We start from the raw sequence: 27,134 nt of genomic DNA, 5'->3' as shown, positions 1-27,134 counted from the left end.
CGCCGTGGATATTGTTGAAGCAACGCATCAAGGACCGTGGTGATGATGTCCAGAATGACTAATTCTTGGCATGACAATCTTTAATTTAGACAGGAGAAGGCAGAAGTCTTTTTGATTCTTCTATTCCTTTGTGTCCCGAATTCGCCCGGGGGGCTGGCATTGAACGCTGCCGAGTGCAAATTTTGCTGTTGTATGGCCGGCAATGGGTGCTCACTCGGTCATGGTGATCTATACAATTGCTGAACTCACGCTTGAAGAAACATGACCTCACAAACAGTCCAGCTATATCTGCATCATTTCTCGCACAGACTGACGCGATGCCGTCCTGTGTATATAATCGCCTCAGGTATACGCCGTATGCGGTTATTTTCTATGCATGCTGTCGCACACCTGAACGAGCAATTGCAACATGAAATTGCTGATCTTCCTGGCGGCTCTGACCACCTGCTTGGCCAGAGATATCCCATCCAACTTGCAACGATTCTACGATACAGTCAAGAATGCGGGTCCCTGCACGGGTGACAATCTTTTACAAGATGGCTTCTTCGACCAGGACGACAGCACCAACGAATGGAATTACTGTGACAGGAACTTCACCGGCCGCGGACTCTACATCAAAGGTCCAGGCACGGACCTAGCTAACATGGACATTGACTGCGATGGGGACCAGCAAAATCCCGATCCGCGCTGCCTGGGATCGAGCGATACTCAGCCCGCGACGGCCTTCCGGCGCCAGGTGCAGCAGTTATCCAACATCACCGACCTAAACGCTTCGATCCACCCTTATGTTGTGTTGGGAAATGTTGGGGATGTGACTTTCGATCCTCGCGATCACGGCATCGAACCGCTTAGCGTGGTGGCTGTCGTCTGCGGAGGCCAGCTGATTTACGGCATCTGGGGCGATATCAACGGAAACGATGCCATGCCTCTGGTGGGCGAGGCGAGTCTAGCGCTAGCGACCGCGTGCTTCGGAGATAGCATGACTAGCAGCAATGGGCACGATGAACCCGATGTGCTGTATCTTGCATTCGCGGGGCCCAATGCAGTGCCGCGAACCGCTAACTGGGCTGCGAGATCTTATGGGGAATTCGAAGCGAGTATCACGGCCCTAGGAGATGCATTAGTGGCCAGAGTATAATTGAATTGCCTTTTTTTTTCCTGTTCAGCTGAGTTTGGTTGGGGTGAAGTCACTTCCTCGGTCATTATTTGTAATTCAGTCCGATTTCGAACCGGTGCAATGATATCATTTGCTGCTTCCGGAAGGTCCGATTTCGAACCGGTGCAATGATATCATTTGCTGCTTCCGGAAGGATGGTAGAGTAGCAATGCGCAAAATTTTCGGGAGCTCTCTTCGCTCTATAAATACTGTGTCTCATCCTCAAGGTCCTTTGGAATCCCATCACGTCCAATTGAATAATATCTGATATCCACCATGGGCTACGATTTTACCGTCTTCAAAGGATCCTCCGATGGATCCATCCGCAAAACCACCACCCACCGCGATGACCTCACCGGAGACCAAGTTCTCGTCGAGATCAGTCATTCTGGTGTTTGTTTTACCGATGTGCACTACCGCAAGGCCGACATGGCCCTAGGCCATGAAGGGGCCGGAACCGTCGCTGCCGTCGGTCCAAACGTCAAGTCCCTCAAGAAAGGAGACCGTGTCGGCTGGGGCTACGAACATGACAGCTGCGAACAATGTCGTCAATGCCTGACCGGCTGGGAAACCATGTGTCCCGAACGCCAGATGTACGCCAGCGCCAATTTGGACCAGGGTTCGTTCGGCACCCACGCCGTCTGGCGCGAAGCCTTCCTCTTCCGTGTTCCGGACGGCATTAGCAACGAGGACTCGGGCCCCTTGATGTGCGGTGGATCGACAGTGTTCAACGCCCTACATGTGGCTCAGGTCAAACCCACCGCACGCGTGGGAATTGTCGGCATTGGAGGCCTTGGCCATCTGGCCATCCAGTTCGCAGCCAAGATGGGCTGCCAAGTAGTCGTCTTCTCCGGCACGGACAACAAGCGCGAAGAAGCGAAGAGGCTGGGCGCTGCTGAATTCTATCCTACCAAGGGCGCCAAGGAGCTGAAAATCGAAAAACCTGTTGACCACCTGGTCGTGACGACGAGCAGCCAGCCCGACTGGAACCTTTACATCCCCGTCTTGGCTCCTGGGGCGAGCATCTCACCGCTGTCGGTCGCTATGGAGGACTTCAAGTTCCCCTACATGGGCCTTCTGACAAGTGGTCTGCGGGTGCTGGGCTCCATCGTCGCAGCACGAAAGGTGCACATGGATATGCTCGACTTCGCGGCCTTCCACGGCATCAAACCAATCAGTGTGCGATACCCGATGACAGTCGAAGGCATACAGGAGTGTCTGGATACCTTGGAAGCAGGAAAAATGCGCTACCGGGGTATTCTCGTGGTTTGATTTGTGTCTACGTACCGCGAGCAGTATATACATAACGATAATGTACCTAATGAACGAAGCGTAACTCGTGATCATAAAATTTATATACATCATGCAACTCATATGTTGTATGTCTCTTGAATTAATGATTACAACGGCCAGTTCCGATTGGAAACCGGCTCTGCATTGCCAATATCAGACTTGTCTTCAACATCTTGGTCTACCCCCGTCGTGACCGCAATTCCATGCAGCTCAACATCGGAGGTCCGGTGGCCTTCATCATCTCTTTCGTAGTTATAGAACTGATCAGGCGGCATTGTCGTCTCCTTTGCCGATGACTTCACCGTGGTGCTATGGTCCAGTGGTCGGGGATCGAAGTATTTGTGCAGATCAACTGGCGGCGTCGGCATGGATGGTCGGTGATAGTATCTGCTGTTGGAGTGGTGTGAACGTTTGCTATTGCTGATGGAGCGCATACGACCCAAGATACCCTGGAGTAATGGCCTCAACAGCGGCAGCGAACCGGTAATGATGGCGACGTTAATTTCGAGCACGGTCCAGATGGATTCCAGGGCACTAGATGAGGCCAGGTCGGTGACAATGAACCTGCGGAACTCAATGAGACGTAGCAGACTGAAAATGCAGACCAGTCCGCCCAAGGAGAAAACGAAAGTCACAGCGAATTTTTGTCGCATGGTAATCTTCAACCGCCAAACCACCGGAATCGGTAGACATAAGATGAACACATCCTCGATCAATGCCAATGACCCCATGCACTGGAAGAATTCCCGCTGGTGTCCCATACAATGTCCGTTCAGATCCTTGTCATAGTAATACTGGACCGGCCAGCATTGGAAGATATTAACCAACAGAGCCGCCAATGCCCAGCAGGTGACGAATACAATTAGGCCCATTGTAAAAGCGCGGTAGAAGGTCAACGTTCCCAGCAAACGACGGAGGAAGACGATAATCGAGATCTTAATGAACGCCATTGATGGTGCCCAGAACTTCTGGATCATCCAGGAACCGAATTGGACGCGTCGACGCTCATCGGGAGGGAGGGTGCTAGTCGGCAAGCCAACGCCATTGAAGGCGGCTGCTTCGGTTAGCTTTACAGGGATCAATATAATAGGGTTGTGCGGAGGATTAGACTGACTGTAGACGACAAAGGCCGTAGCGCCGTAAGAGATCAGCACTCCAATCCCCATGAGGATATCCTCCAGCTGCCATCTCGTTGTTCCTCCCACACGACGAGCAAACAGGCGCAAGAAATAGATTATGGTAGCCACTCCGGAACCCACAATGGGCACAATGGTCAGGACGTTTTTCCAGTAGGTATTTTCTTCATACATGATCGGTAGTAGATCAATAAAACGAACGGAGTCAGTTTGGCTATGGTGGTGTTCATGCATTCATTTCATTTTGCTTTTTTTTTTTCCCTTTCCCTCCCCTTCTGTGAGAATTTTTTTCTGCCCCTGAGGGAGGGAAAAGCGAGAGTAAAAATGGGTTGCCATTGAGAAACCAAGCAACACACACAAAGTTTGTTCGTGGGCAATCGTCGGTTGGCTCGGTCTTTAGCCACGGTTCTATTTAACTTAATATGGGTTTTCGGAGCCAACATTGGGGCTTGTCTTAGATCCACGCCACCAAGAATATGCCTCGATACGGTCATAGCATGAACCCTCTCGGCATATCGAGATCTATAATAGAGCCGTGTTATGGAATGCACCGCAGAACCGGGGTATGAAACTTGCATAATTCGATGCAGCGGCTCAATTAGGTCTCGGGCATAAGACATACGGCGTATCTTAAGGCATCTCTCCATGCTGGCTGAACTTCGGTCGAATCCACTCGGCTTCTTCGGCCGGTTCTGCAAAAAGTTTACCGGGCTCCAAGCAAAGAAGAGGAAACTAGCCTCCGTTTGGTGTGGTCTTATAGAGCGTTGTGCCTGAGGGATTATTTCTTGGTTCCATTCTCTCTCTTTTCTGGCTTCTCGCAAACTCAACTGCAGGCTCAATATTTGGCGCCGATTGCCAATATTCGCCATCATGAGACCAGCACTCTTTCTCGTACTGGCATCATCCGTTGCCAGTGCCGCCAATATCTCTTCGTGGTCGGCCTTGAATGCTTCTGTTCACGGTCATCTGCAAGAGAACAAGCCATTGTCCTTGCCTTGTTTCTCCAGCTACAATGGCCGTCCAGTTGCGAGCGATCCCGAGAAATGTGCGATCGTCCAGGACAACTACACCTCGCCGGAGCTGCGGGGAGCAGTTCCGAATGGATACATGAACAACCAGGATGAAATGTGCGCATCCAATCCGCAGGACCAGTGCCTGCTCGATAACAACGATCCCTCCAATCTTTCCCTGATCCGGAATCACACCTGTGCTCAGGGCAATGTGCCCGACTACTATATCGACGTGCATGATGCACATGATGTTGTTCAGGCCCTCCGTTTCAGCAACGCCACCGGCGTTCCACTCGTGATCAAGAACACCGGCCACGACTACCTCGGCCGTAGCAGCGGAAAGGGCTCTCTCGCCTTGTGGACGCGCAATTTGAAGAAGCTGCAGTACAATGCTACCTTTGTTCCTGCCGGCTGCCCCGCCAACGCCTTGTCCTCTATCAATAACACCGTCACCATCGGCGCCGGTACTATCTTCGATGAAGTCTATCGCTTCTCCGACCGCCATGGCATGACCTTTATCGGTGGTTACTCTTCCTCTGTCGGCGCCTCGGGTGGCTGGCTCCAGGCTGGTGGTCACTCCGTTCTCTCCCCCGTGTATGGTCTCGGTATCGACCGCGTTGTCGAGTTCAAGCTCGTCACTCCCGATGGCAAGCTGCGCATCGCCAATGCCTGTCAGAACTCCGACCTTTTCTGGGCCCTCCGCGGCGGCGGCGGCGGTACCTTTGGCGTCGTCCTCGAGAGCACCCACCGCGTTGAGCCCAACATGCCTCTCACCGCGGCATCGATCAAGTTCCCCAAAACCGACGACAACGTCCTGCCCTTCATGGATATCGTCGTGAACAACTCCGTGCGCTGGGCACACGAGGGTTGGGGTGGTCACATCAAGGGTAACTCGCTCATTAACGTCTCGCCCCTTGTCTCCATCCAGCAGGCCAACCAGTCGCTCGCCCAGGTCGCTGCGTACGCCCGCTCGCAGAATGGCACTGTTCTGATCAAGCGCTATCCCTCTTGGCAGGCTTTCTATGACGCCTTCGTCTCGGCAAACGCCGTCACCGTTGGCAACGTCCACTTCGCAGCCACCCGTCTCATCCCCCAGTCGGTTTTCACCTCCGCCGACGGCCGCCGCAGTCTGATGGACTTCTTCGACTACCTTGTCTCCTCGGGCGGCGACCCGTACATCCCTGTCGTGCCTCCCGTGCTATACAACGAAACCGACCCTAACGCGACCTCTGCCACTCCTGCATGGCGCAAGTCAATCTGGTCCCTGGGCGCCGGAACCGCATTTTCCTGGAACAGCACCCTCTCCGAACGCCAGAGCAAGATCGCCCACTCGAACAAGATGACCGCGATGCTGGAGGAGATCACTCCCGGCAGCGGTGCATACACGAATGAGGCAAACCCATTTACTGAGGACTGGCAGGAGGCCTGGTGGGGTAAGGAGAACTACCAGAAGCTTCTGGCCATCAAGCACAAGTATGACCCGTATGGGTTGATGAACTGCTATAAGTGCATTGGGTGGAAGGAGACTGAGGCCCAGGGAAGCTGCTTTTCTGCTCTATCATAGAGTGTTTTGTGTACATAATAATACCTACAAAACAAGCTAATTCACTATTCTTTGCAACATGTGTTCTTTGGATATGAATCTTTCTTTCACCATCTTTGAAGTGCGATTTTGATTCACTTTCCTGACTGACATGGTGACATCCTGCCAGGGATCCTTATGCCGGCATGTTTAGCTGGGAAGTCCGCGAGAACAACTCGATAGTCCTACAAAACATATTCTTCAGCACCATCGATCGAGGCGCAAGCCCGATAAATGCAAAAGCAGCGCAGTAGTAACACTGCTGCTAGAGGTCAAAAGACAAAGCTGAAGACTCCGTGTATCTCACTTCCTTGCTGCGGGCAACTCAATTCCATTGACTCGGTCCAGGCAAGGAAACAAAATGGAAGCAGCATGCGCAAGACTGGGTATTGAGAGAGCCGCCATTTCCTGTCACTTTTGGTAGGGACTTGTTGCTTTTACAGCGCATCAATGAAAATATTAAGCATCATATGTTCACAACTATCATTCAAAGCATTACATTACATCATAATAAGATTAAGCCCATTATTATACTCCGTACTCATGATTCAGATCAATCAAGCAGGCCGCTTAAGCAGTAGCAGAGATCATACCAGCCCTGGCCTCGATGTCGTCCTTGTGCGGCGTCTCAGACTGGCCCTCGCTGTGGCTCTCGTCCTGTTTCTGTTTGAAGAACGGAAGGGTCTCAACCTCCATAAGGTGCATGTACCAGAAGTAGACGCTGCAGAACAGAGCACCCCCAACGATGTTTCCAATTAAGGCCGGGATGATACCTTTCCAGATGTACAGTCCGACACTGATGTCCGGCGCACCGAGGAAGATGGCCATCGGGATAAGAGTCATGTTGGCGACAACGTGATCAAATCCGAGCGAGACGAAACCGAAGATAGGCCACCAGATTCCCATCAGCTTCGAGGAAAGATCACGGCCCTGCAGGGCAAAGTAGCAGGCCATACTGACGAGCCAGTTGCAGCCGATACCGCGCAGGAAGACCATGTGGAAATCGGGGGTAACTTGCTTCTTGTTGGCGAACGAGATGACTTCAGACTTGTAGGGCTCGGCCGAGAAAACCTCTCCGTCTGCTCATGTTAGCTTAGAGTCAACCAGTGTGTTTCTTGTGGACCAACGTACAGCCAAAGATAATCGCCATGACAAACAGAGAACCAGCCAAGTTGCCCCAGAACGTCACAAACCAGTGCACCAGCACGCACCACCAGGACAGCTTGCGGTGCAGTGCGGCAACGGTGGTGAACAGGAACGAACTCGTGCACAGGTCGGCACCACAGAGGATAATCATCGCCAATCCGTAGGGGAAAACCAGGGAGCTGAGAGTACGAATCAATCCTCCGGCGTTATCCTGGTACCAGGCGGCGGCATTGGTGCTCAGCAACGTTCCACAAGCAAATGCAAGCAAGCTTCCCGCAAAGACAGAACTGAAAAACACCTTATCTAGCCGGCTGTGACCTTTCAGAGCACCGGTGCGACTGACCGAGGCCACGACGTCGTTGGGTGAGAGAGCGTCGAGCATATTTTGTGTGTCTGTGCAATGTGTCGTATATTATTCGGTTCGCTCAATGGTAACAACGGAGAAACAAATTATCGATCGAAGCCGGCTCGCTGGCTCATACACTCGTGAATCGTGAGGAGGATGAAGACAAAAACAAATAGAAAACAAGCCGGGTATGAACACCCTTATATCTCTGCCGAGAACTACGCCAATGCAACCTGCAAGGTCAGCATTATCTCCCATTATCTCTGTCCAATTATCAGCGCTCCAGTCCGACCTCGCAAGCCGAACACACATGGTTTTGTTCGCATTCTGCATGGATGATCACAGATCGGCGTTCTTAGTCTGGCCCTGAGGCTGACTTAGTGCCTTTTGATCTCGACACCAGCCGAAGCGGCTATCGGCCCGGCCTGACAAGTCAAATGACGGAGAATCATTGGCCCAGCCTAAGTGCCGTCCTTGAACTTTCCCACGGATTTTGCCGGAGAGAACTCTTTTCCTTATCTGTTGGCTGTTGGGGCATACCAGTGGTTCATGATATCCACTGCGCGGCATTCGTCCGTGAACATGTTCGCACTGCGTACTCGCGCCCACCGGAGGGGTCCTTTTCTCTTCCAGGATCCGAGTGGACCGGTAAGGTTCACCGCAATTTGCGAAAAGAAAAGCACAGACTTGGTTTAGAAAGCTTGAAAAAGCTTCTTTTCCGTAGTCGGCTCGGACGATGGACGATAGGATGCGGCAATGGTGACACTCTGGTGCACCGCGGCTGTCGTTTATGTTCATACGTGGGTGTAAAGCACTACTATGTTGCACTATGCCGGATGCTGTTCCGTATTGCATGAGTAGTATATGGTGGACTGGCCTAGCGATGCAGGAAGACATGGATTGCCACTCTGTTTAGACGTTGCATATAACTGTTCGCAGCCAGATTACGGTATCTGCCGCGCATCGAGTCAGTTCCTTGGATCTCGACACGCCACAACCGCGAGTATCCCAGTCATCTACTTGAGTGATATTGGGCAAGATTCTTAGAGACCCACGTCTATCCAGTACTCCACACGGACGAGTGGTCAACAACTGCCAGCCGAGAGTCAGTGCAGACGTTCAGAGCATTTCCTGATTGAGAATTTTGTGAAGACTGAATATTGAGCAGTTGCGAGACCGGCTTACAATAGTGCCGAGCAGTGTTGTCACCAGCGACAGATATCCGGGGAGACTGGATATGGTGGATTTGTACGGGGTAAGTACTGCGTACGGAGTATGCGTACGGAGTAGATTATTGTTGCTCATTCCATATAAGTGGTGTGCTCCATGAGATGGTTCTCAAAGCCAGTCCCATCATCCGCTGAAACCACTATCCACATCACTTTCTGTGCAATCCGATGCTCGCGCTTTTCCACCCGGTGCAGACGCCGTTCACTTTGTTGGACTTTACGCGTAACCTTCTTCTCCCTCTCTCGGCTAACTCGCTGTAATTGCTTGTCTAACTTCTTCAATTCCTTTTCCAAATCTTCTTGAATCCAGAGCTGACCTTGATTTGACTCGCCCAGAGGACCCGACAGCCGTTCGGCCGCCCGGGCAGAAGCTTTTGCCTTGGCCGATTCCAACTCGTCGGCTTGCCGATTGAGTTTCCTTTCAGCCGACTCGGCTTCACTAACTTGTTTGGCCGCCTTCTCCCGTTTCCCCCGGATTATACTGTTCTGCCTCTCCGAGAAGAATCGCTCCTGCTTCTCTGACGCTTGCTTCAACCAGTTGTCCGATAACGGTCTCCCGGGGTCGAATGTCAAGGGCATCACGTAGTCTTTCAACGCTTCCATTCGTCGTAGCTGCGGATCGTATCTCCTCTCTTGGCCCTTTTCAGTGTCTGTGTCGTCCAGATCCTCAAACCGCTCATCTTCCCCGACAGGCCGAAGCTGCAGCACAGTCCGTGGAATTCCAGCCGTGTGCATCATCTCCCATGTTTTCAGGATCTGCACGCGGAGTCCCTTGGGTTTGAACAGTTCTGTATTGGCTAGTCGCAGGTACGCTTCGGTGCGCATTTGCGACAGCTTGATGGACCCATATTCCGCCGCGACCGTAACACCCAGCCCGACAATTTGCGTTTCCAGCAGCGGCATGAAATTCAACACATTCCCAGACACGCTTATAGCTTGCAGGTACGGATCGGCTAACCAGACTTCGTTCAGACCGTCGACGAAAGCGATGAAATCGGAGCGAGTGATGCCGTGAGGGAGGAGATCGGGCGAGTACGCGCGTGCAAATGGACGATAGATGCTTCCGTGATATGTCTGCGCAGTTTCTACCCCCACGTTAGCTTGCATGCCTTTTGGTAGCACTGCTGATGGACTCACGAGGAACGACACATGGCTTGGGCATTCGAGCCGACGGGTCATCATCGGTCTCGTTCTGGGTTAAACCGGGCTCCGGGAGCAACGAGTATGGCGGAGGGGCTTCGTCTGGTGTGAATTCATCGCCAGCGCCATACTGCCCGTCGTAAACTGCATCGTGGACTGCATTGTGGTGGTTGTCCATCTCTGTTCGCGCGATGGAGAGAAACGGAGGTAGTTAATTGCAGCGACAAGACCTCCGCTGACTCAGCGCTATCTACGGATTTCCCAATGCGGATACTATAGAGTGCCAGTACTGAACCATGTCTATTTCCCTCGCCATTGTCTAGCTCTTCTTTTGCGGCATTTTCCGCAATGCATCCACCCACCCAGGCTTTGCCTTCGCGAAGATCTCGCCTCAAGGCTGCATTCGCTGTCCGCCATGGAGGAGGATGGTCCGGATGATGGTTCGATCGCCCATGATGGCCTGGTGGCCGGATGCAGGGTTGGGCAAAAGTAGCAATGGCGGGATTCCCGGAGGCGTCGGTGTAGTTGTACACTTGGGGTTGTCCGGTGAGGATGCGCAGTTGGTCCTATTGCCGTTACTATCATGGTCATTATCATGGTCATTATCATTATCTTTAGTTTCATTATCGCGGTTATCAGGCTCTTCATGCTTATCATGCTCATGCTCATGATGTTCATGGCTCGCGTTATCATCCTGATTCAGCGGTTACAGGTGTGCAGGGGTGGATAGCTTGATGGGATGTGTCTTACTTCGTGAATTATCTGGTCCATCGAGTATGGCCCCCTCCCAGCTGCCAGCAGATGTCGCAGTAACAGAGAATATGCTCCGGGTCGGTAATCTCAGCTGTCCAGAAACACATTCGAATGGCAGCTTCCGTTGTAGGTGCGGTGCCGGCGCGCATTGCGAGTTTCTTCGCCGGAGGTCCGAATACAACGCCATCCCGAATATTTATGCAGTTAGCAGCTATGTTGGCGTTATAGATAGAGTAACAGTACCGATAACAACCGAGTCATCACTATATTAAGTCAACACAGAGCATTTCTCACAGGCTAGGCAGGTACCTACATCAATAGCGCTACATTCCAAATACACCGGATCCTCCATGAAATAGAGTCCAAATCTACCTAATTCTCAAACTCCAACACAAATCCATACGCCAATCCTTTATTAAATTCTTCCCAGCTGCGATTCTTGCCTGTTAAGGTCAATGCCATCATTTCCTCTTCCAGGGGGGCGACCAAGCTTTCCCAGCGTTCATGCTCTTCATGTACGGGTACTGGTGTTTGGCTTGACACATTTCGATTTCGACGACAGGAAAATATCAAAATGCTTCTAAAAGCCACTCAAGCTTGTACTTGAAGAGCACAATATGTGTATCATTTCAGTCATGGTAGCACAATATGTATATCCGGCAGTAAGCAGACACTCAATTGTCAATTGGAGTTGTCGCAATTGAGTAGCGCGACCTGCCCGGCTTGAAATACGTCTCTCCGGCCATAGTCCTGAGCTCAATTGGTCGCGACAAGCATAATTGCACCAGCTTCAATCGCAAAAGCGGCCAGGATTACTCTTTTGGTTACAAAGGGCGCAATCCAAGGGAGCAACAATGCAGGGAAGTATTCCCCGCGACAACCCCAGAGCTAGTCTAAAGAAGAGACCCCAATGCAGCACGCAGGGAGGGAGAAACAAGAAGGGGTCAAGGATTCAGCTCTCGGTCGAAGACAGTTCATATGTCTATGCGCCAGAATAACCGCCAAGGTATTCGTCTACATCTAATGGTCGATATCTAGAAGCGCCCAATAGTAGACAGAAACGTTGACTTCATTATGCATTTCCTTCCAGATGGACCATAAGGGTATCAATCTAGATTCAAGTGCAATTGCACTCGTAACAAGCGTAACTCATACAAGTCATAAATAATCCCAGTCTGGCTGGTGCTGTGCATCTCTCTCATCATCACCAACCCCTTGTGCGAGTCGGTACACCTCACTAAAGTACAGGCTGCTGGATTGCATGGGCCTCTCACCGGTCCAACGCGTCTCTTCAAATTCCTGAAAAAGTGCATGAGTGTCTTGTGGGAGAATAACCCTGTTATTCTGCGCAACGATTTGAATTACTTGCAGGACACCCCGAGCCAGGCCGAAATGGCGACCAAAGTCTCGCGCAACAGTACACAACGTGACAAACGCGCGGCTGTTCTCTGGAAATTCCAACCCTTCAAGTATCGACAGGCAACCGACCGCCACACAGTGTATCGTCGACTGGTGCATGCGTTCGACGCCCCATTGCTGACGGTGCATGTCAAACAGGGCGGCAATGCGCCGCGCGGTGGAGAAATGACGGCTTTTATATTCCTCCACGCCTATTGTGTCAACTCCGTCGGCTTGCGATCGGAGGAAGCTGTAAAGCTGTGCGCGCACTGTGTGATAAAACAAGCTGAGAATATACGTCAGTACACGAAACTGAACAGCCAACCGGTACAACGGGACGGGCATACTGCAGATAGAGTATGTGCGGTACTGTTGTCTCCCGCACACGTAGACATTCTGGCAGATTGGCATACCAGCACTGGAGCTGGCGCTCAATGTTCTCACCAATGGCCAGCAAGTCTGACGGTGAAGATCTACCTTCCGAGTTGAAGAATGTCCGGGTTATGACAATCATTATGCAACACAAATCGCACCACCGGTGAAACGAGCAGGATAAATGGCTTGGTACCGGGTCCTTCTGCTTCGGGTACGGTGTCCAACTATCGCTCGCTTTCTCGTGATTCATCGAAGGTCGGGGTCGTTGCGGAGGCTCCATGTCGACGTGCCTGAGTGCGCACAGGTTGACCGTGCTGGAATAATCAGCCTTGTTATGCACGTTCTTATCATCAAAAATATGATGTAGACTTACCAGCAGATATTGAAAACACCCCATAGCGTCTCATTGATAGCATCCTCCACGATCCATGATGATTCCTGGTCTGCCGGTCGGTACGGATGCGATACGTCGTATTCTTTGGCTGCCCGAATGGCCATATCCAGGTACATCCACCCAATGCGACCTTTTCCCGTCATTGCAACGCTAATCCAGGGGGTTAGCTGCCATTATTGTCGAGGATGCAGCCAGACAACCTACCGTACAAACAAGGTGACTAGACCCTGTATTGTTGGGAGACTAACTTGTTCCTCCTCTTCTTCAAGCAATCGCAGCGTCTCCTCGTAGAAATGGTCCCCTCTGGATATCATCTCGCCCGGAACCGTGAATACCTCGCAATAGTCAGAGTAAAGCTGCAATCCCGAAAAAGAAACGGGTTTCATCAGTCAGTCTCCATCGTACCTGTTCACTAAGCAATCATGTTTGCATACACTTGTCTCTGCGAGAATGGAATTCACCAGGAATGGCGAACAGAACTCGCAGTCCAGATTACCGGCTTGCATGTCCCGAATGAAAAGGTCCCGGTTGACCCAACGAAACCAGGGGTGGCTCCAGGTGAGCCATATCGAAATCAGATGAGACACCAAATCGTCGTCGGTCACGGTCGTCCAGGGCTTCGCGGGTACACGATAGATGGGGATATCGGCCAAGCGCTGGATGGCCATCACATATCGACGCGGACGAGCGTAAGATTCTTCTTTCGGTATCCGTGCGAGGTGGTTCTGAGTCTCGACGACTTCGGGCATCCTCTCCAGCTCCTCCGGAGAGAACTGCCGTTCGAGGAAAACGCGAATTTCACTTAGAGACGCGTTGCTGCGGATCAAGTTGATCAGCTGGCAGGTGCGTACATTTTGGTCGTCCTTCTTTAGGGTTTCGACCAAGTCTAGCAGAAGACGCTCGGCATCCTCAAGCTGTTCAATTTTGCGCTCTATGGCACCTTTACGGCGCATGTCGCTCAGCTCGTTTGTTCGGCAATCGATGCCGTTGATGAGACAGTAGTCGCATGGGGGGCCACCACGACACTTGACCCCGTCAGAATAAGCCGTAGCAGAGGGCCGGGGGAAAGGAGAAAAGAAAACAGGACCATACCTTGAGTTTCTTCTGCTTGCATGTCTCACAGGCTGTTGTTTTGTGCTTTCGAAGGGGCAGAGGAGTCTCGTCGGATGAACCCTGGCCCGTTGGGGGATGTCCGGAAAGGGAAGCAGTCTGAGTTTCGTCTCTGCCGCCCTTAGGTGCTGGAGCAATCGGTCGTGGAGGCCACGGCCAGAGTGGATCGGACATCAAGAGGGCAGGACGTAGTGATGTTAGATTTTTCTGTGTAAAGGGAACAATCTTTCGACATAGATATGCCTATGTGCGGTGTATTTAAACCCGCTTTATTCCCTCCTTCGCCCTCATCCAGCCAGCAGATACAAATCTTTCTCTCGCTGGAGGTGGACCGGCATTTGGTACCGGATTGCCAATCAGCAACCAACCGCACTCAACTATGCGCTGCGGTACTAATGAATAATCCACCACCGTGATCTGTGGATGCGCCTATTCTGGTCATGTCTTTTGTTCGCTGGCGATTCTCTCCGGCAGGTGGTGCTCGGCAAGTGGCCAATGAAAATAGGGGTATGCTAGGGGAAATAACAACCCCTCCATAGGATCCGATATTATTGGCTATCCAAATCGCATGAGAGAAGGTCACTGGGCAACCTCGAAAGTGCTTTTGGCCACACGGGGTTAGCCCCGTATCGGGGGGGTTCTTGGACTTGGCCGGGCGCGCCTTGGGATGCGTAATGCTTTCCTTCGTCGTTATAGACGAGAATAGCACTTTCTTACAACGCCCATTCTATGCTGTTCTGTCATTCGCGGTTCACGTGGGACATCTCTCCAGATTTCCCGTAAGTGGCGCCGCAGATGCCCATGGGTCTTGTTATTTGCCACACCTTATCCCAGGGCGAGTTAAGCTTAAATCCTCGAACAGGAAGGCGCTGGCTCTCATGCTCATGACGAGACGGATCGAATGCCAGATGAAACCCCTCTGTCACCGTAAGTATAAATAAAAAAAAGAAAAAAGAAACCTTTCAAATCCCGACCTAACATGAGTGGCTGTATTGTCAACGATACCGGCTCCGAAGACAGGTACTTTCTTGTCCGGAGCACGCCTTCTTCTGCCATGCACCCTCGTACTGCAAATCCCCTTCCCCCCCAATACACGGGACATTCCGAAATCGATCGACGTCTTTTGTGCTGAATGCATCCAATCCAAGTATAGCAACATGTTATACGAGATACGTCTCTGTCCAGTTAGCATCCACCCGGCACCCGTTCGTTGACCGCTGCACACCAGATAAGAGCCGTCGAGTCAGAGCACCGCGGCCTTGCGTGGCGATTTGTAAGTTTATACCGGCCCTGATCCAGGACGACTTGTTGTGAGATCAGATACTCATTCGCTGTCGGCGCTAACTGACAATATCCGAGTTCCGTAGGCTTCGTGCAGTGTCGTAACATAGGCCCGAGAAAATAACTCTTCATGGATTTCACTGAACTGCCTTATCTTGACGCAAGCAATGTCCTCGCGAACGACAGGAAGAATCCTATGAAGAAAGATTATCTTTGCAGATGCCCGTGAGAAGACGATGTTTTCCATGTCCCGCGAATGCCTATGGTAACCTCGTCAATACGTACTCGTCGCTAAACAATACTGCGCAAACTTTTTCTGGGTTTCTGGGAGAAAATCACATTGAAATGAGATGATCAAATTGAAATAAGAAAGTTCGCTTGGACTGTACTGCTTCCAGGCTCGAGATTGTACCACCAAGGTGTAGTGTGCCTCGGACTGATGTTTCCCATCTGGCGAGTTTCAAGTGTTTCTGACTTTGGCAAAGGGGATTTTCGGATACGATGCATTATCCGAGTTGGAGGATCGTCAAGGGTCTCGGGCAACCATGGGGAAGTCACCATTCGCAGTATCTAAAAGCAACAATGCGCGAGACGATGGGAGAAGCGGTCGAAGAAAAAAGGACCTACGACTTCTTCTGAGAGCCAAGTGAGTTAGCAGGTAATCGGGTATAGGTCTCCATGGGAAAGGAGAAGGAAAAGTACCAAAACCTTCTTGCCACGATTGTGATTTCTCTCAAGGCGCAGCAGCCCCTTCAGATCGTTAGGCCCAGATTAGCGAGATTCACGTCCTTGATGGATATTCTCGCTCACGTATCATGACAACCCGTGGTATTGAGCAAAATAATGAGTGCGTATGCTTCATCGGGTGGTCCAAGAGGGAATGCCTCCGTTCAGTACTGTCGCCTCAAGGCGGAATGTGACCTTAAAGACCACTTCTTCCAAGTTTTCGCCCGAGTACCAGGGGCAACGAGGTGACGTTTTTGTGGTAGCTCTGGACTCCTGGCACTGATTCGTCCGGAAATATAAAGCGAACCCAATCAATCGATCCTAGAGGCGGCGGAGTGGCCAGAGGGACCACCAACTGGTTTCTCTCTCACTCTCTGAGTAGCCGAAGGAGCATGGAGCGGATACTATCTCCCACGTGTCTGGCGAGGGAGATTGTTGAGATGAGATCATAAGGATATGCTGGAGATGATGGTAATGATTGTCGAAGGGAACAGTTGCTGTGAAAGGGAAAGCTCTGAAGTGTTGGCCTTCCCAAAACGGACAGCCTAATCTCGTGGCAGTCCAGACCCCAAGTCGTACTTGTGCTGTACTTACTGTACAGCCCATTATTATACTGCTAACTGTCCGGTAGGCTACACGCATTCTCAACGTAATCCATAGAATGCTCCCTAGATAGTGTGCAGTAGGGAGGTAAAGACACTAAGACGCAGTAGAATCATCCTGCCTTCTCTAACATTGACGCTCTACCTTCTGTAAGCCGCCATTGCCCCCAATAAAATGCATTCTCCGTTCAGTGTGTGCAATTCACGGTGTGATACATGTAGTGCCGTAGCATTTGCCACCACTCCTACATAATACGTCAACAGTTGAATTGCTTTGTAGCAGTGCTGATAGTGATGCTGAACATAGGGACTTTAGTATTTGACTGCAATTGCATTGGTTATGGCACTGTATGCTGCTTTTGGTTGTACAACCTTGTACAACCTTGTACAATGTTTTTATGTAGCCTAAAATGCAATAGTGACTAATGCTTTATATGCACACCAGTTCTTGCCTATCTTGGACAGCTGGCCAGGTACCGCCTGCAAGCGATTGGCTGGAAGTTATAATATCTCACCGCCTCAATATACTGCCGGTTTTCCGCTTTCGGATGGGATCCATCAGATCGAGTGCTCAGCTTCGTTGCTGTGACAGCCGTCGCTGACACTACCAGGACCAACAGGCGCCGTCAATCGCGTCCAGCACTGTGCTTAGGAAACAACCGCGATTACTAGCCTCCAATATAGCTATTCAATCCTGCCGTGAGTTGTCTGTATCTACCTAGCGCAAACCGTCGCAAGATAACATTTGCTAATCGGATTTCTCGTCCTTAGACAATGCGCGTCCCCGACGATATCGCACAAGAAGCCGAAGAACCTCGAAAGCGAACCAGAGTCGGCTCGTCCGCCAACCGGCAATGCTATGACTGGATGGTCATCACTGGAAATTGTCACTATGCGCGAGATCAAGCCTCGTTTAAGACATACCGCCCCGTCGCGCGCCAAATTAAAAGCAACATCTTCAATCCCTTCGACGAACTACAAGTGGCAGGCGTAGGAACCGTGGAATTGGAGCTCTGCAAGAGTCCTCAGGACCTTAGCTCGCATACTATCGTCCTGGAGAATGTGCTGCATATCCCGGAAGCAGTTTGCAATGGTTTCAGTCCGTTGCTGTACGGCACCAGCATGTCGTGTAATGAGGATTGCTGGGTTGGTGGTGATACCATGGGAAACCCCATCTGGTTCAGTACACCGTTTGCCGGCGGGACGAAATTAGCCCTCGCGGGGAATCCGCAAGGGGAGTCCGAAATGATCCAAGGGCGCTACTATACGCTCTGCTTACGCGTTAGTCCGGAAGAGTGGCAGTCAATATTGACACCGGATGATATGAATGGGATGGAGCCATAATGCTGTCCACTGGGGTGTTTGTATGTGTATCTGTCTACGGTGTATATCATGTAAAATAATTAGAATCTAATGTTTGTCACAGCTTGGTCTGACCTGATCATGGCCTATGATATTTCCATGAACAGTCTTGCATTATATATAATTAGTATGTCGTGTATTCGTCTATCAAGCACCGATATACTTCCGTCGATGGGTATATCAAACAAAGGAAAAGAAAGATCATGTATCCCGCCTGTGTCCGGCCTGCATTGAACATCAACCGTATAAATAACGCCTATGCCTTTATAACCCAAACAGAGGAAATTTTTTTTTCTTGGTTGTTTTTCACACCATATTTCTCGTCTTACTCTGAACGATTGTCTCATGGACCACCTTGATCCCATCCTGGCTGTGCTGACTCGCCGCATCCCAATTCTGGTCATGCATATTGGACTCGCAAGTAGGCGGATGCTGTCTGGAGGTAGGCAGGATCATCTGCTCATCATTGTTCATGGTATTAATCCACTGGCTTTCACCAGGGAGGGAGAGCGGGTGCCGGAACTTCTTGCGACGGCTCTGGTTCGACTTGTCGGTGTTGTATCGGTCACCGGTCATGGGGTAGGAGAGGTTATCGGAGGTTCCGCCGCCAAGGGACGAAATGTAACCGTTAGCACGGCGAGCAACGCGGCGGATGACGGGGTAGATCATGGGGACGTTTCCGATGACGACGGCGACGAAGGTTTCTCGGCAGGCCCAGCTACCGGCTTGTTGGGCGCCATTGGCACCGGCCTGGTTTGTCAGTATACGAAGAGTAAAGGCTCAAGAGGAGAAGAGACGTACAGTTACAATCAAAACACAGCGCAGAATACCAGCCGCCATAACGAAGAAACCACCGCTGAAGAGGATGAGGAGTTCACACTTTTCCCACCAGGGGAGACGGGCTTTGAAGAGCATCGGAGCAGGAATGGTAATGAGGTATAGATCCGTGGCAACATTGAGAGTGACAGTCATGTAGACGTCGATTGGAGAGACGGCCGGCTGGCAATAGACTGCGCATGTCAGAGATGATCAGATGGAAGGGATACAGTTGACATACTGCCTGGGTCGGGATATATTTGCCAGTTCTTATGCATAGGATGGCATCCAAAGAGAATCGAACAGATAACGGCAATATAGGTGACACCAATGAAAACATAGGCCAAGCGTACACGGAGTTGCATGTTCATTAACCCAGAACTAAAGAGTCAGCATCGTCGTCACCCCTGCATCTGGATCAACACTCACGTTAGACGCGAATAAAACACCGCCATACAGGCCTTGAGCAACCATAACAACAGCGTATACAAGGACCAGCCCATCACCTGCGTTTTCGAGCCCCCAACACGCAAAAAGAACTCCTCTGAATCCGGGCTGAGGGCAGCCCGTTGGGCGTCCGTCATGGCGTTATTTGCGAGGCCTTTCCATTTCGCCCCGACACAATATGCAGCACCGGTTTCGAGGCCATAGACCACGGCCGCCAACGGCATAAGATAGTCATCAGCCTGAAAGTTGCGGATGCCCACCATAGACAAACGGGCGCCCGTGCGTACCCCTATGACTACCACAGCTAAGCTTAGGAGGGTAAAGGCCTCGATGGTGAAGTTATCGGCCATAATAATGAATCAACCTGACAGCAGCAACAAATAACGAGCGTATACAAAAAGGTGACATCGAAGCAAGAACGTCTTAAACTCAGACTGCGAGCCTAGAGCAGGGGAGATTTACGGAATTATAACTCTGCAGAAAGCACGGCAGACCCGCCTAGATGGGACGCCGGAAATGACAGATAAACGGTGCTAATCTTGGTGGAGTTGTAGCAGAAACAACTAGGGCGAAGAATTTCTGTTCGGCCGTGGGAGCAATCACAAAGTCCAAGAGCCTGGGACCAGAGCCGGACGATGAACCGATGGCCTCGTTGAGCCGAGGTGTCTGTGCATTTCATTAGCATCTCTCACATTTCCCGATATTCCGCATTTTCCGGTGGCCATACCATTGAGGACGAGGGCCAAGGAATAAGCAATCATGGCTGAATTTTTCATCTTGTATTTTCTTTTTTTCACTAGCACAAGTGCACTATTCTCATAGAGCGCAGTATGCCCAGACCCACGCCACCGGATGACAGAAGTTTAGCCAAACTTAGAAAGAGTATGCCGAGAGACTACGGAGTAGACAGGACAAAACGATCATCAGGCTGGAATCTCATCCGACGGTCCCGCCATCCTGGCATTGGAGCGTCGTATATCGATCGGCGTGGGTATAAACAACGAGAGCTGATACAGGCACACCCCTCTCGCTACAGGCACACCACTCATGCTACAGGCACACCCCTTGTTGGCTATCGGCACACCGTCTAGCCGTTTTTAGTAAATTGTGATGTCTTGTCATGTGATATTTCTGTAGCATATTTGAACTGAGATTTATCATTACTATCATGATCGACTATGTACACTAACATTTAAAGAACTAAAAGCCTTCATTACCCCCTTCCTGAATACACCTCGAATTAATAATACTGGTAGTTTTCATCACCCCTGCCAACACATCTAATTCTCCGACCACTTCGTGAGGTTCTAACTGGTGCAGCAGCCAATATGTCAGGTGATGAGCTGCGTACACCATCAAGCATGGCACTTCCTGGCACTGGCGACATAGGAGGTGATTCCAGTACAAGCACAGATTCTGGAGAGTCTGCCCAAGATGATTCTGGATTTGCCTGAGATGGCTCAGGTGCCACTGCATCCTTCTGTGGCTGTCTATGGCCATGCCTTGGCTGCTCACAGGCCAATACACGCTCAAATTCTGATGGTTCTCGCTCAGTGCCTGTGATTGGGTTGGTCGATGCTGGCGTTGATGTTGGGGTTGGCCGATTTGACATGCCTGAAGGCCTGCCTCGAACAGAGTCAACAACATGTGGTTCAAGAATCATTTCACAGGGATTTGGCACAGGCATGGTTTCTGGGGTATAAAGGTGCCATTGCTGGTGGAAATCCTCAGTTTTCAATGAACGCTGTTGATCAACATATCTTTTAATCACATGAATACATGGGATACCCTGTGTACTAGACTGCGACACGATCCGCAAAATATCCAAATTATACATATCCAAATCCGCAAATTTGCGGATTTGGATAGCATTTGACATCCTCATATCCGTGCGGATATGGATTTGGATAGCATTTGCTATCCGCATGTGGATTTGGATATCCATGTGGATATGTAAACAGTGCAAATTTGACGAATCTGTGTCTACATAATTTATGCGATCCTTGGCAGTATTAAATGGTATTGTAGTTGTAAGAAAGTCTACTGGTTGAATAATTCACATTTGTTGATATTGGATCGAAGAGAACTTTTGTCATAACTCAATTTATTGTAATTCTTCTAATAGGAACTAGTATCTATCAATTTCAAAGCCAGCTGGCATCTTTGGCTGTTTCCGAACTCTTCTTGAACGTGCCTGCATACTACTCTTTTCTTCTGGTATATTAGGTAGAGGATGATCACCATCATCATCATCAAGCTCATGGTCTATCTCATCCCTTGGCTCAGAAGAAATGCTTCTGCGTCGTTTCCCTAGGGCACGCTCACTAGGTGCTGCAGGCTGTGAGTTATATAGTATATCATCTTCCTCATTGTCGCTTATTGGTTCCAAATCTTCCTGGGGCTGAGAGAGGGCTTTTTCCTCCTCAATGCCTGTAATTTCACCAGCTGAGAGATACTCTTTTATCAAATCTAGCTCCTCTTGTTTAATCTCAAACTTTGATGTGCACATATACATCATCAGATCCTTGATTGTATCAGATTTGAGGTTTCCTCGACGATAATGACAGATATCACGAGCAGAGTTAAAGAGGCGCTCAACACCAGCACCACTAGCTGGGATAGAAAGGATATCCCGAGCAAGGCTTGATAGTGCTGGAAATTCAAGCTCATGCTCTTTCCAGAAGAGTCTTGGAGGAGTATAAACAAGACCTGCTATTAGTGTTAGTCATAATCATCCAAGACATAAAATAAGCACTGACCTCTCTCTAGATATTGTGTAAGCTCATCATTATTCTTTCTTGTTTGTGAATGCTGAGATCTGGGGGTTGTAGAGTTAAGTAGCATCTCAAGCTCAGAAGTAGGGCTTGTAGATGGTTGATGCATTGGCAGTATGTGCTTATCAGAAAGCTGCTTTTTATACCGCTCAAGATAGTTGTCAAGGCTATTGCGGTATCGTGCACAATAGTCAATTGTATCATCCTCCCAATCCTTAGTGGAAAAGAACTGAAGCTTGTTTGATGGAGCCATAATTGTGCTAATTGCGAAGATATCACCATGGAGCTCATTATCTGTATTACCATAGTAATCAGAGAGCTTAGACCGCGCTGCTTCTAGTGCATCAAGCATTGTCTTCTTCCAGGGGACTTTCTTGCGCTGAAGCTGCTGTATAGATGCCTCAAGGTGGTCAAACAGCTTATTGTAAATGCCAAAGATCAGATGAACAGTAACATCCTTTGTCTTTGAAAGGGCAGTGGTGAATTGAAAGAAAGGCTGGGTAACCCAAAGAAGATACTCAATTTGGCGCCATTCCTCCTTATTGAGCTTGAAATGGAGATATTGATGCATCATACAGTATTCATCGAAAATAGGCTGCAGTTGTTTGGCACGGCGAAGCATCAAAAATGTAGAATTCCAGCGTGTACGAACATCTTGGTAAGGAACAAGCTTTGGCTGTTTGGTCTGAAGATCTAGGAATGCTTCCCGGCGCTGTGGACTTGCATTGATAAAGATAGCAAGGCTCCGAACCTTTCAATACTGTTAGTAGTTATTAGATATTAGGGTAGAGGATAAGAGCATATTATACCTTGTTTAATGTGTCTGCAATCTCCTTTGTCTGATATCTTGTATGAAGGGAGTGTGTACATGCATCTGACCATTCTGTCTCTGTTGTATCGTTGACTGGGTTTGCTTTCATTTTCCCAAGGAGCTGATTCAAGCTCAGCTGAATAACATGTGCAATGCATGGAACCCGGATAATAATGGTATCACTATTAAGATTTTGTGCCTGAACAGATGCTTGAATGCCTGACATCATGGTGTTATTGTTCGATGCATTATCAGTTGTGATTGATAGCACACGGTCAGTGACATTATGCTCCTGGAGAATATTGAAGAGGACTGAGCTTAGATTACTGCCAGTATGGGTTCCATAAAGCGGCTCAAAGCCAAGAAGGATCTCACAGTAGTTCCATTCCTGATCAATAAAATAGCCAGTGATTGCCATAAATGCTTGGCAAAAGGGAGATGTCCAGCAGTCAAGTGCAATTGAAAGCTTCCCTCCTGGTGGAAGCCTCTGGAGCAGCTTTTGTTGTCGTTCTTTAACCATTGTGTGTAGATGGCGTCGAATAGTTGTGGTGGAAGGGATATCTGGTCTTGATGGGGCAAGCTGTGCAAGTTCAACAAGGTCCTTAAATTCAGGATGCTCAACAATACGGAAGGGAAGCCGTGCAATAGTGATGAAATTAAGCAGCTTTTCCATCCATAGATCTGGGGTAAACACTCTCTTGGCGGATAAATGTGACTAGAAATTATTAACATTATTAGTGTTCTTAAAGTAAGAAAAAGAATTATATCAGCACTTAGCCTTACTGAGTCCTGTAGAAGCTGATCAACACCTCGCTTTCTTGGTATTAGACTGCGACAGCCAGATCCTTTGAGGTGTGCTTGCATTGGAGATGATCCTGCACGGCGATGATGTGGGTGAACAAGGATATTATGGCAGCGTTTACACATGACCTTTGGCTCGCCAGTCTTTTCATGTGCAACTTGTTCAAATTGCTCCCAGCATTTGGATGATTTTCTACCATCCCAATGTATTGTATTCCTCACCTCCCTCTTTGATCCAAAGTCTGTTTTTAACCACCATTCAACAAAGTCGGTTTTTGCCATATTGCTGTAAAGAATCCAATTCTGGCGGAATTTAGGACCAACCCGAGCAAGAGTATCAGGAGCACGAGGTCGTGGTGGTGGAAAAGTGAAGTCTGAATCAGGTGCAGAAAGGATGGTTTGCTGACTATCAGAGAATGGTTGTATAATGTCTGATTGAAGAAAGTCAGAATCATAGAAAGAATCAGAAAACTGAGATTGTTGGTTTTGTGACATATTGAAAAATGTGTAAATAGGAAACTATCACTGAGCAAAATGTGAGGGACTCACAGAAAGATTTAAACATGGCTTCAGGGGACATTGACTATTGCAGGGAGTTACATGTAGAGTAGATAGATCTATTATTATGGAGTACCGCTCTATATTATGATAGGTTTAAATGAACACTAGTGCGGATATGATATGGATATCCTTGGATTATCCGCATGATATCCATTAGTTATCCATGTAGATCCGCAAAGTTCACGATAAAATCATCAAGTTCCCATTTTCTTGATTTTCCAACAATTACATATTGAACTATATGGACTAGGCATTGGAAATATATAAAAATCAGCTCCTGCTACTGCTTGATATCTTATTCAGGCAAATGTTCCCCTAAATCAATCTTCATGAGAGTAGTTCTCTTGGTAGAGGATACACCTGCACACTCCAGCAGTAAATATATATTTTCACCTGTAACACCCAAGGTCAGCTTTTAATATCTAAATCATTAGTAGCTACCACCACTTCGCCTGTAATTTGAGATACTAGAATTACTTCAAATGCAGAGGGTCTAATATACCTAAGCATTTTCAAAAATTTCATAAGGAGGACAATGGAAAAGTGCCAACTGATCCTATTACAATCAGAACAGGCGTAAATAACTGATAACGTAATCCACAACCGAGCGGGCCACCCAACCGAGCGGGCCACCTCCCGACGGTGGTCAAAATGTTTAAGTCAATAACACAACAAAAAATGGCATTTATTACAAAAACTAAGCTCTATTGCGATTAGGACACTGCAGTCTTCTATGCCCAATGATACGACAATCACTGCACCGTGGTGGTGCCCGTACAGGTGGTTGGTTTGCTGCCGAAGCAGCTCCGACAGGTATAGTAGTAGAGGCTTCCTGGGCATCGTTCTCACTTTGTATGATACCCTGGGCTTCCTGAATAGAAAGGCCCCCTGTATAGGCTATCTGTCTATGAGAGCGCTTTCTTTTCTGCTGCTGTTTCTCATTCGCAGCCCTCAAATCATGGTTTTCCTTTGCCAGAATTGCAACACTATTCATGGCCGTTTGACAACTGCGGAAAACTTGATCCATAGCAGCCTTTGCAGGAGTTGGGGGGCTATTGCTGTGCTGTCTCAATAGCTTTTTGACAGTGGATTCTTGCTTCTTTAGTTGCTTGAGATTATGAGGTGTTTTCGGGTCAGAGTTGGTGGATTGGCTCCCAGGGGGTGTAGGAGTCTTCAAATATATATCGAGTTGTGTCAACACCCTCTCTGGATCGTATGGAACCAGGCCAGTTGCCATGAAGCCGCTCTTGATATTATCCATCTTAAAGGCCTCCTTACGGGCCTGTGGATATGCTGAAAGGAAATCAAGCTTGTCTATATGATTGATCCTCTGCCGCATCTTCTCTTCCACCAAGTGTGACGGCCTGGTCACGTTGGTTGCTTATCACGTGAGGTGTGGTTGTTTGCTTTGTTGCTTTGTTGATAAATATGGTGTTACCTCCTTTCTTCCTTCCTCATGTTGATTATTCTCGTCGATAGCTACCTAGGTAGAACCCATGAGTTGGACGTTCCATCATCCTAGTAGAGCGCCGTGACATAATAATCAACATCCTCCTTTTATACCTTAGGGAGAGAAATACCAAAGGCTTCTCCCTTCAAGGGATTCGCTGGTGCCGCAGTTCGGGAGCTGGCCAGGCTATAACAGTGTCTCCATTCAAGTTTCCATCCTCAAGTTCATCCTCAAGTCAAGTCAAGCGCTGCTTCAGTTAAGTTTCTAGAGCTCAGGACTGAAACTTCTGTTGTTGGCATATTCAAGTTCAACTTTCAAGAAGTCCAGTGGTTGCGACTATGCTGGCACCCCTTCAAGTTCTCAAGACTTAAGTTTTTCAAGATTCAAGCTCACGATCTCTTTCTTAAAGATCATGGACCCCTTTCAAGAACTCCGAAACGAATTTTCTTCTACGATCCGCGCCCTCCAGAATGAAATCGAATCCATCAAAAACGAACCCAAACCACTTCAACGACCAAAGCCATGCCTCCCCGATCCCGAGAAATTCAATGGACAATCTTTGAAGTTTGATACCTGGCTTGCTTCGATGAAGGCTAAGCTTAGGATTGATGCTCCAGCTATTGGTGATGCAGTGGCTCAGTTCTACTATGTCTATCTGAATCTGGAAAGCAAAGTCCAAGCTCTAGTTCTTCCCCAGTTATCTTATGCAGAAGACACCAACACCTGGGATTACAACACCATCCTTGATCAACTATCTCTGGTTTATGACAACCCCAACAAGGTTCAAGAAGCTGAAGATCATCTACTAGTCCTAAAGCAGGATAGTGGTGAATCTGTGGCAGCCTACATCGCCAAGTTTGAGAGGATTCTTTATGAGGCAAAGGGCAAAGATTGGCCTGATGTCACCAAGATTTCAGCGTTCAGGAAAGGCCTCAATCCTACTCTCCGAGGACGTCTCAACCAGCAGTTGAATCTTCCAAAATCATACACTGATTTCCTTCGTGTGGTTCAACAATTGGGAAGTCATTCTTTCAGCTCAAATTCCACCAATGTTTCCCACTCTCAATCACACCAATCTGGCTCTCACACCAAGTCTGATCCTATGGACCTCAGCGTCATCAATATCAACTCCCTGTCAGCAGCGTCCACCTGTCACAACCTGGCTTCTCTCGTGTCGTACCTAGGGTTCTAGTTAGTTGTATTTCGAGACTGGACACTTACCCTAAGTGTCTTCCAAGTAATCGTATGCTCAATGCCCCTCCGGGTCCGGTTTGGTATGTCGTATGTGTTGATGGGTATATCGCCCCCTCCAGGCTCCGTAAGATAATCAACAAGTAGAAACGGTAAAGGTAATCGAATGGAGAAACAAGGCCAACCGAGTACGTATACTGGGTTGTTGGTTAAGTGCGGACGAGTCAGAAACTAGAAGGTAACC

General features: G+C 49.2%; 10 protein-coding genes across 10 annotated transcripts; 5 read left to right on the top strand and 5 right to left on the bottom strand.

The window, feature by feature from the left end:
• Positions 1–409: 409 nt before the first annotated feature.
• Positions 410–1,138, top strand: ACHE_21457A (glycoside hydrolase family 75 protein; the record flags this gene model as incomplete). Its single annotated transcript, XM_043275542.1, has 1 exon — positions 410–1,138. The coding sequence occupies one exon, from the start codon at positions 410–412 to the stop codon at positions 1,136–1,138; it is 729 nt and encodes a 242-aa protein (XP_043134521.1).
• A 294-nt stretch (positions 1,139–1,432) lies between these two features.
• Positions 1,433–2,428, top strand: ACHE_21456A (NAD(P)-dependent alcohol dehydrogenase; the record flags this gene model as incomplete). The annotated part of the gene is made up of 1 exon (XM_043275541.1): positions 1,433–2,428. One exon carries the CDS (start codon positions 1,433–1,435, stop codon positions 2,426–2,428), a length of 996 nt encoding a protein of 331 aa, XP_043134520.1.
• A 128-nt stretch (positions 2,429–2,556) lies between these two features.
• Positions 2,557–3,759, bottom strand: ACHE_21455S (uncharacterized protein; the record flags this gene model as incomplete). The annotated part of the gene is made up of 2 exons (XM_043275540.1): positions 2,557–3,503; positions 3,564–3,759. 2 exons carry the CDS (start codon positions 3,757–3,759, stop codon positions 2,557–2,559), a joined length of 1,143 nt encoding a protein of 380 aa, XP_043134519.1.
• Positions 3,760–4,455: 696 nt separating this feature from the next.
• ACHE_21454A (putative isoamyl alcohol oxidase) lies at positions 4,456–6,159 on the top strand (the record flags this gene model as incomplete). Its single annotated transcript, XM_043275539.1, has 1 exon — positions 4,456–6,159. One exon carries the CDS (start codon positions 4,456–4,458, stop codon positions 6,157–6,159), a length of 1,704 nt encoding a protein of 567 aa, XP_043134518.1.
• A 588-nt stretch (positions 6,160–6,747) lies between these two features.
• ACHE_21453S (formate/nitrite transporter family protein) lies at positions 6,748–7,705 on the bottom strand (the record flags this gene model as incomplete). Its single annotated transcript, XM_043275538.1, has 2 exons — positions 6,748–7,256; positions 7,309–7,705. The coding sequence occupies 2 exons, from the start codon at positions 7,703–7,705 to the stop codon at positions 6,748–6,750; spliced, it is 906 nt and encodes a 301-aa protein (XP_043134517.1).
• A 1,265-nt stretch (positions 7,706–8,970) lies between these two features.
• Positions 8,971–10,216, bottom strand: ACHE_21452S (uncharacterized protein; the record flags this gene model as incomplete). Its single annotated transcript, XM_043275537.1, has 2 exons — positions 8,971–9,983; positions 10,036–10,216. The coding sequence occupies 2 exons, from the start codon at positions 10,214–10,216 to the stop codon at positions 8,971–8,973; spliced, it is 1,194 nt and encodes a 397-aa protein (XP_043134516.1).
• A 1,733-nt stretch (positions 10,217–11,949) lies between these two features.
• ACHE_21451S (Zn(II)2Cys6 transcription factor) lies at positions 11,950–14,242 on the bottom strand (the record flags this gene model as incomplete). Its single annotated transcript, XM_043275536.1, has 6 exons — positions 11,950–12,475; positions 12,537–12,878; positions 12,938–13,108; positions 13,163–13,314; positions 13,393–13,983; positions 14,051–14,242. The coding sequence occupies 6 exons, from the start codon at positions 14,240–14,242 to the stop codon at positions 11,950–11,952; spliced, it is 1,974 nt and encodes a 657-aa protein (XP_043134515.1).
• Positions 14,243–17,451: 3,209 nt separating this feature from the next.
• ACHE_21450A (uncharacterized protein) lies at positions 17,452–18,021 on the top strand (the record flags this gene model as incomplete). The annotated part of the gene is made up of 1 exon (XM_043275535.1): positions 17,452–18,021. The coding sequence occupies one exon, from the start codon at positions 17,452–17,454 to the stop codon at positions 18,019–18,021; it is 570 nt and encodes a 189-aa protein (XP_043134514.1).
• Positions 18,022–18,345: 324 nt separating this feature from the next.
• Positions 18,346–19,652, bottom strand: ACHE_21449S (uncharacterized protein; the record flags this gene model as incomplete). Its single annotated transcript, XM_043275534.1, has 4 exons — positions 18,346–18,789; positions 18,841–19,049; positions 19,097–19,236; positions 19,285–19,652. The coding sequence occupies 4 exons, from the start codon at positions 19,650–19,652 to the stop codon at positions 18,346–18,348; spliced, it is 1,161 nt and encodes a 386-aa protein (XP_043134513.1).
• Positions 19,653–26,111: 6,459 nt separating this feature from the next.
• Positions 26,112–26,891, top strand: ACHE_21448A (uncharacterized protein; the record flags this gene model as incomplete). The annotated part of the gene is made up of 1 exon (XM_043275532.1): positions 26,112–26,891. The coding sequence occupies one exon, from the start codon at positions 26,112–26,114 to the stop codon at positions 26,889–26,891; it is 780 nt and encodes a 259-aa protein (XP_043134512.1).
• Positions 26,892–27,134: the final 243 nt, after the last annotated feature.

This window comes from Aspergillus chevalieri, chromosome 2 (assembly GCF_016861735.1).
Source record: "Aspergillus chevalieri M1 DNA, chromosome 2, nearly complete sequence".
NCBI classification, from domain to species: domain Eukaryota; kingdom Fungi; phylum Ascomycota; class Eurotiomycetes; order Eurotiales; family Aspergillaceae; genus Aspergillus; species Aspergillus chevalieri.
The sequence above is the reverse complement of the archived record's forward strand: the minus strand, read 5'-3'. Positions and strand labels throughout refer to the sequence as shown.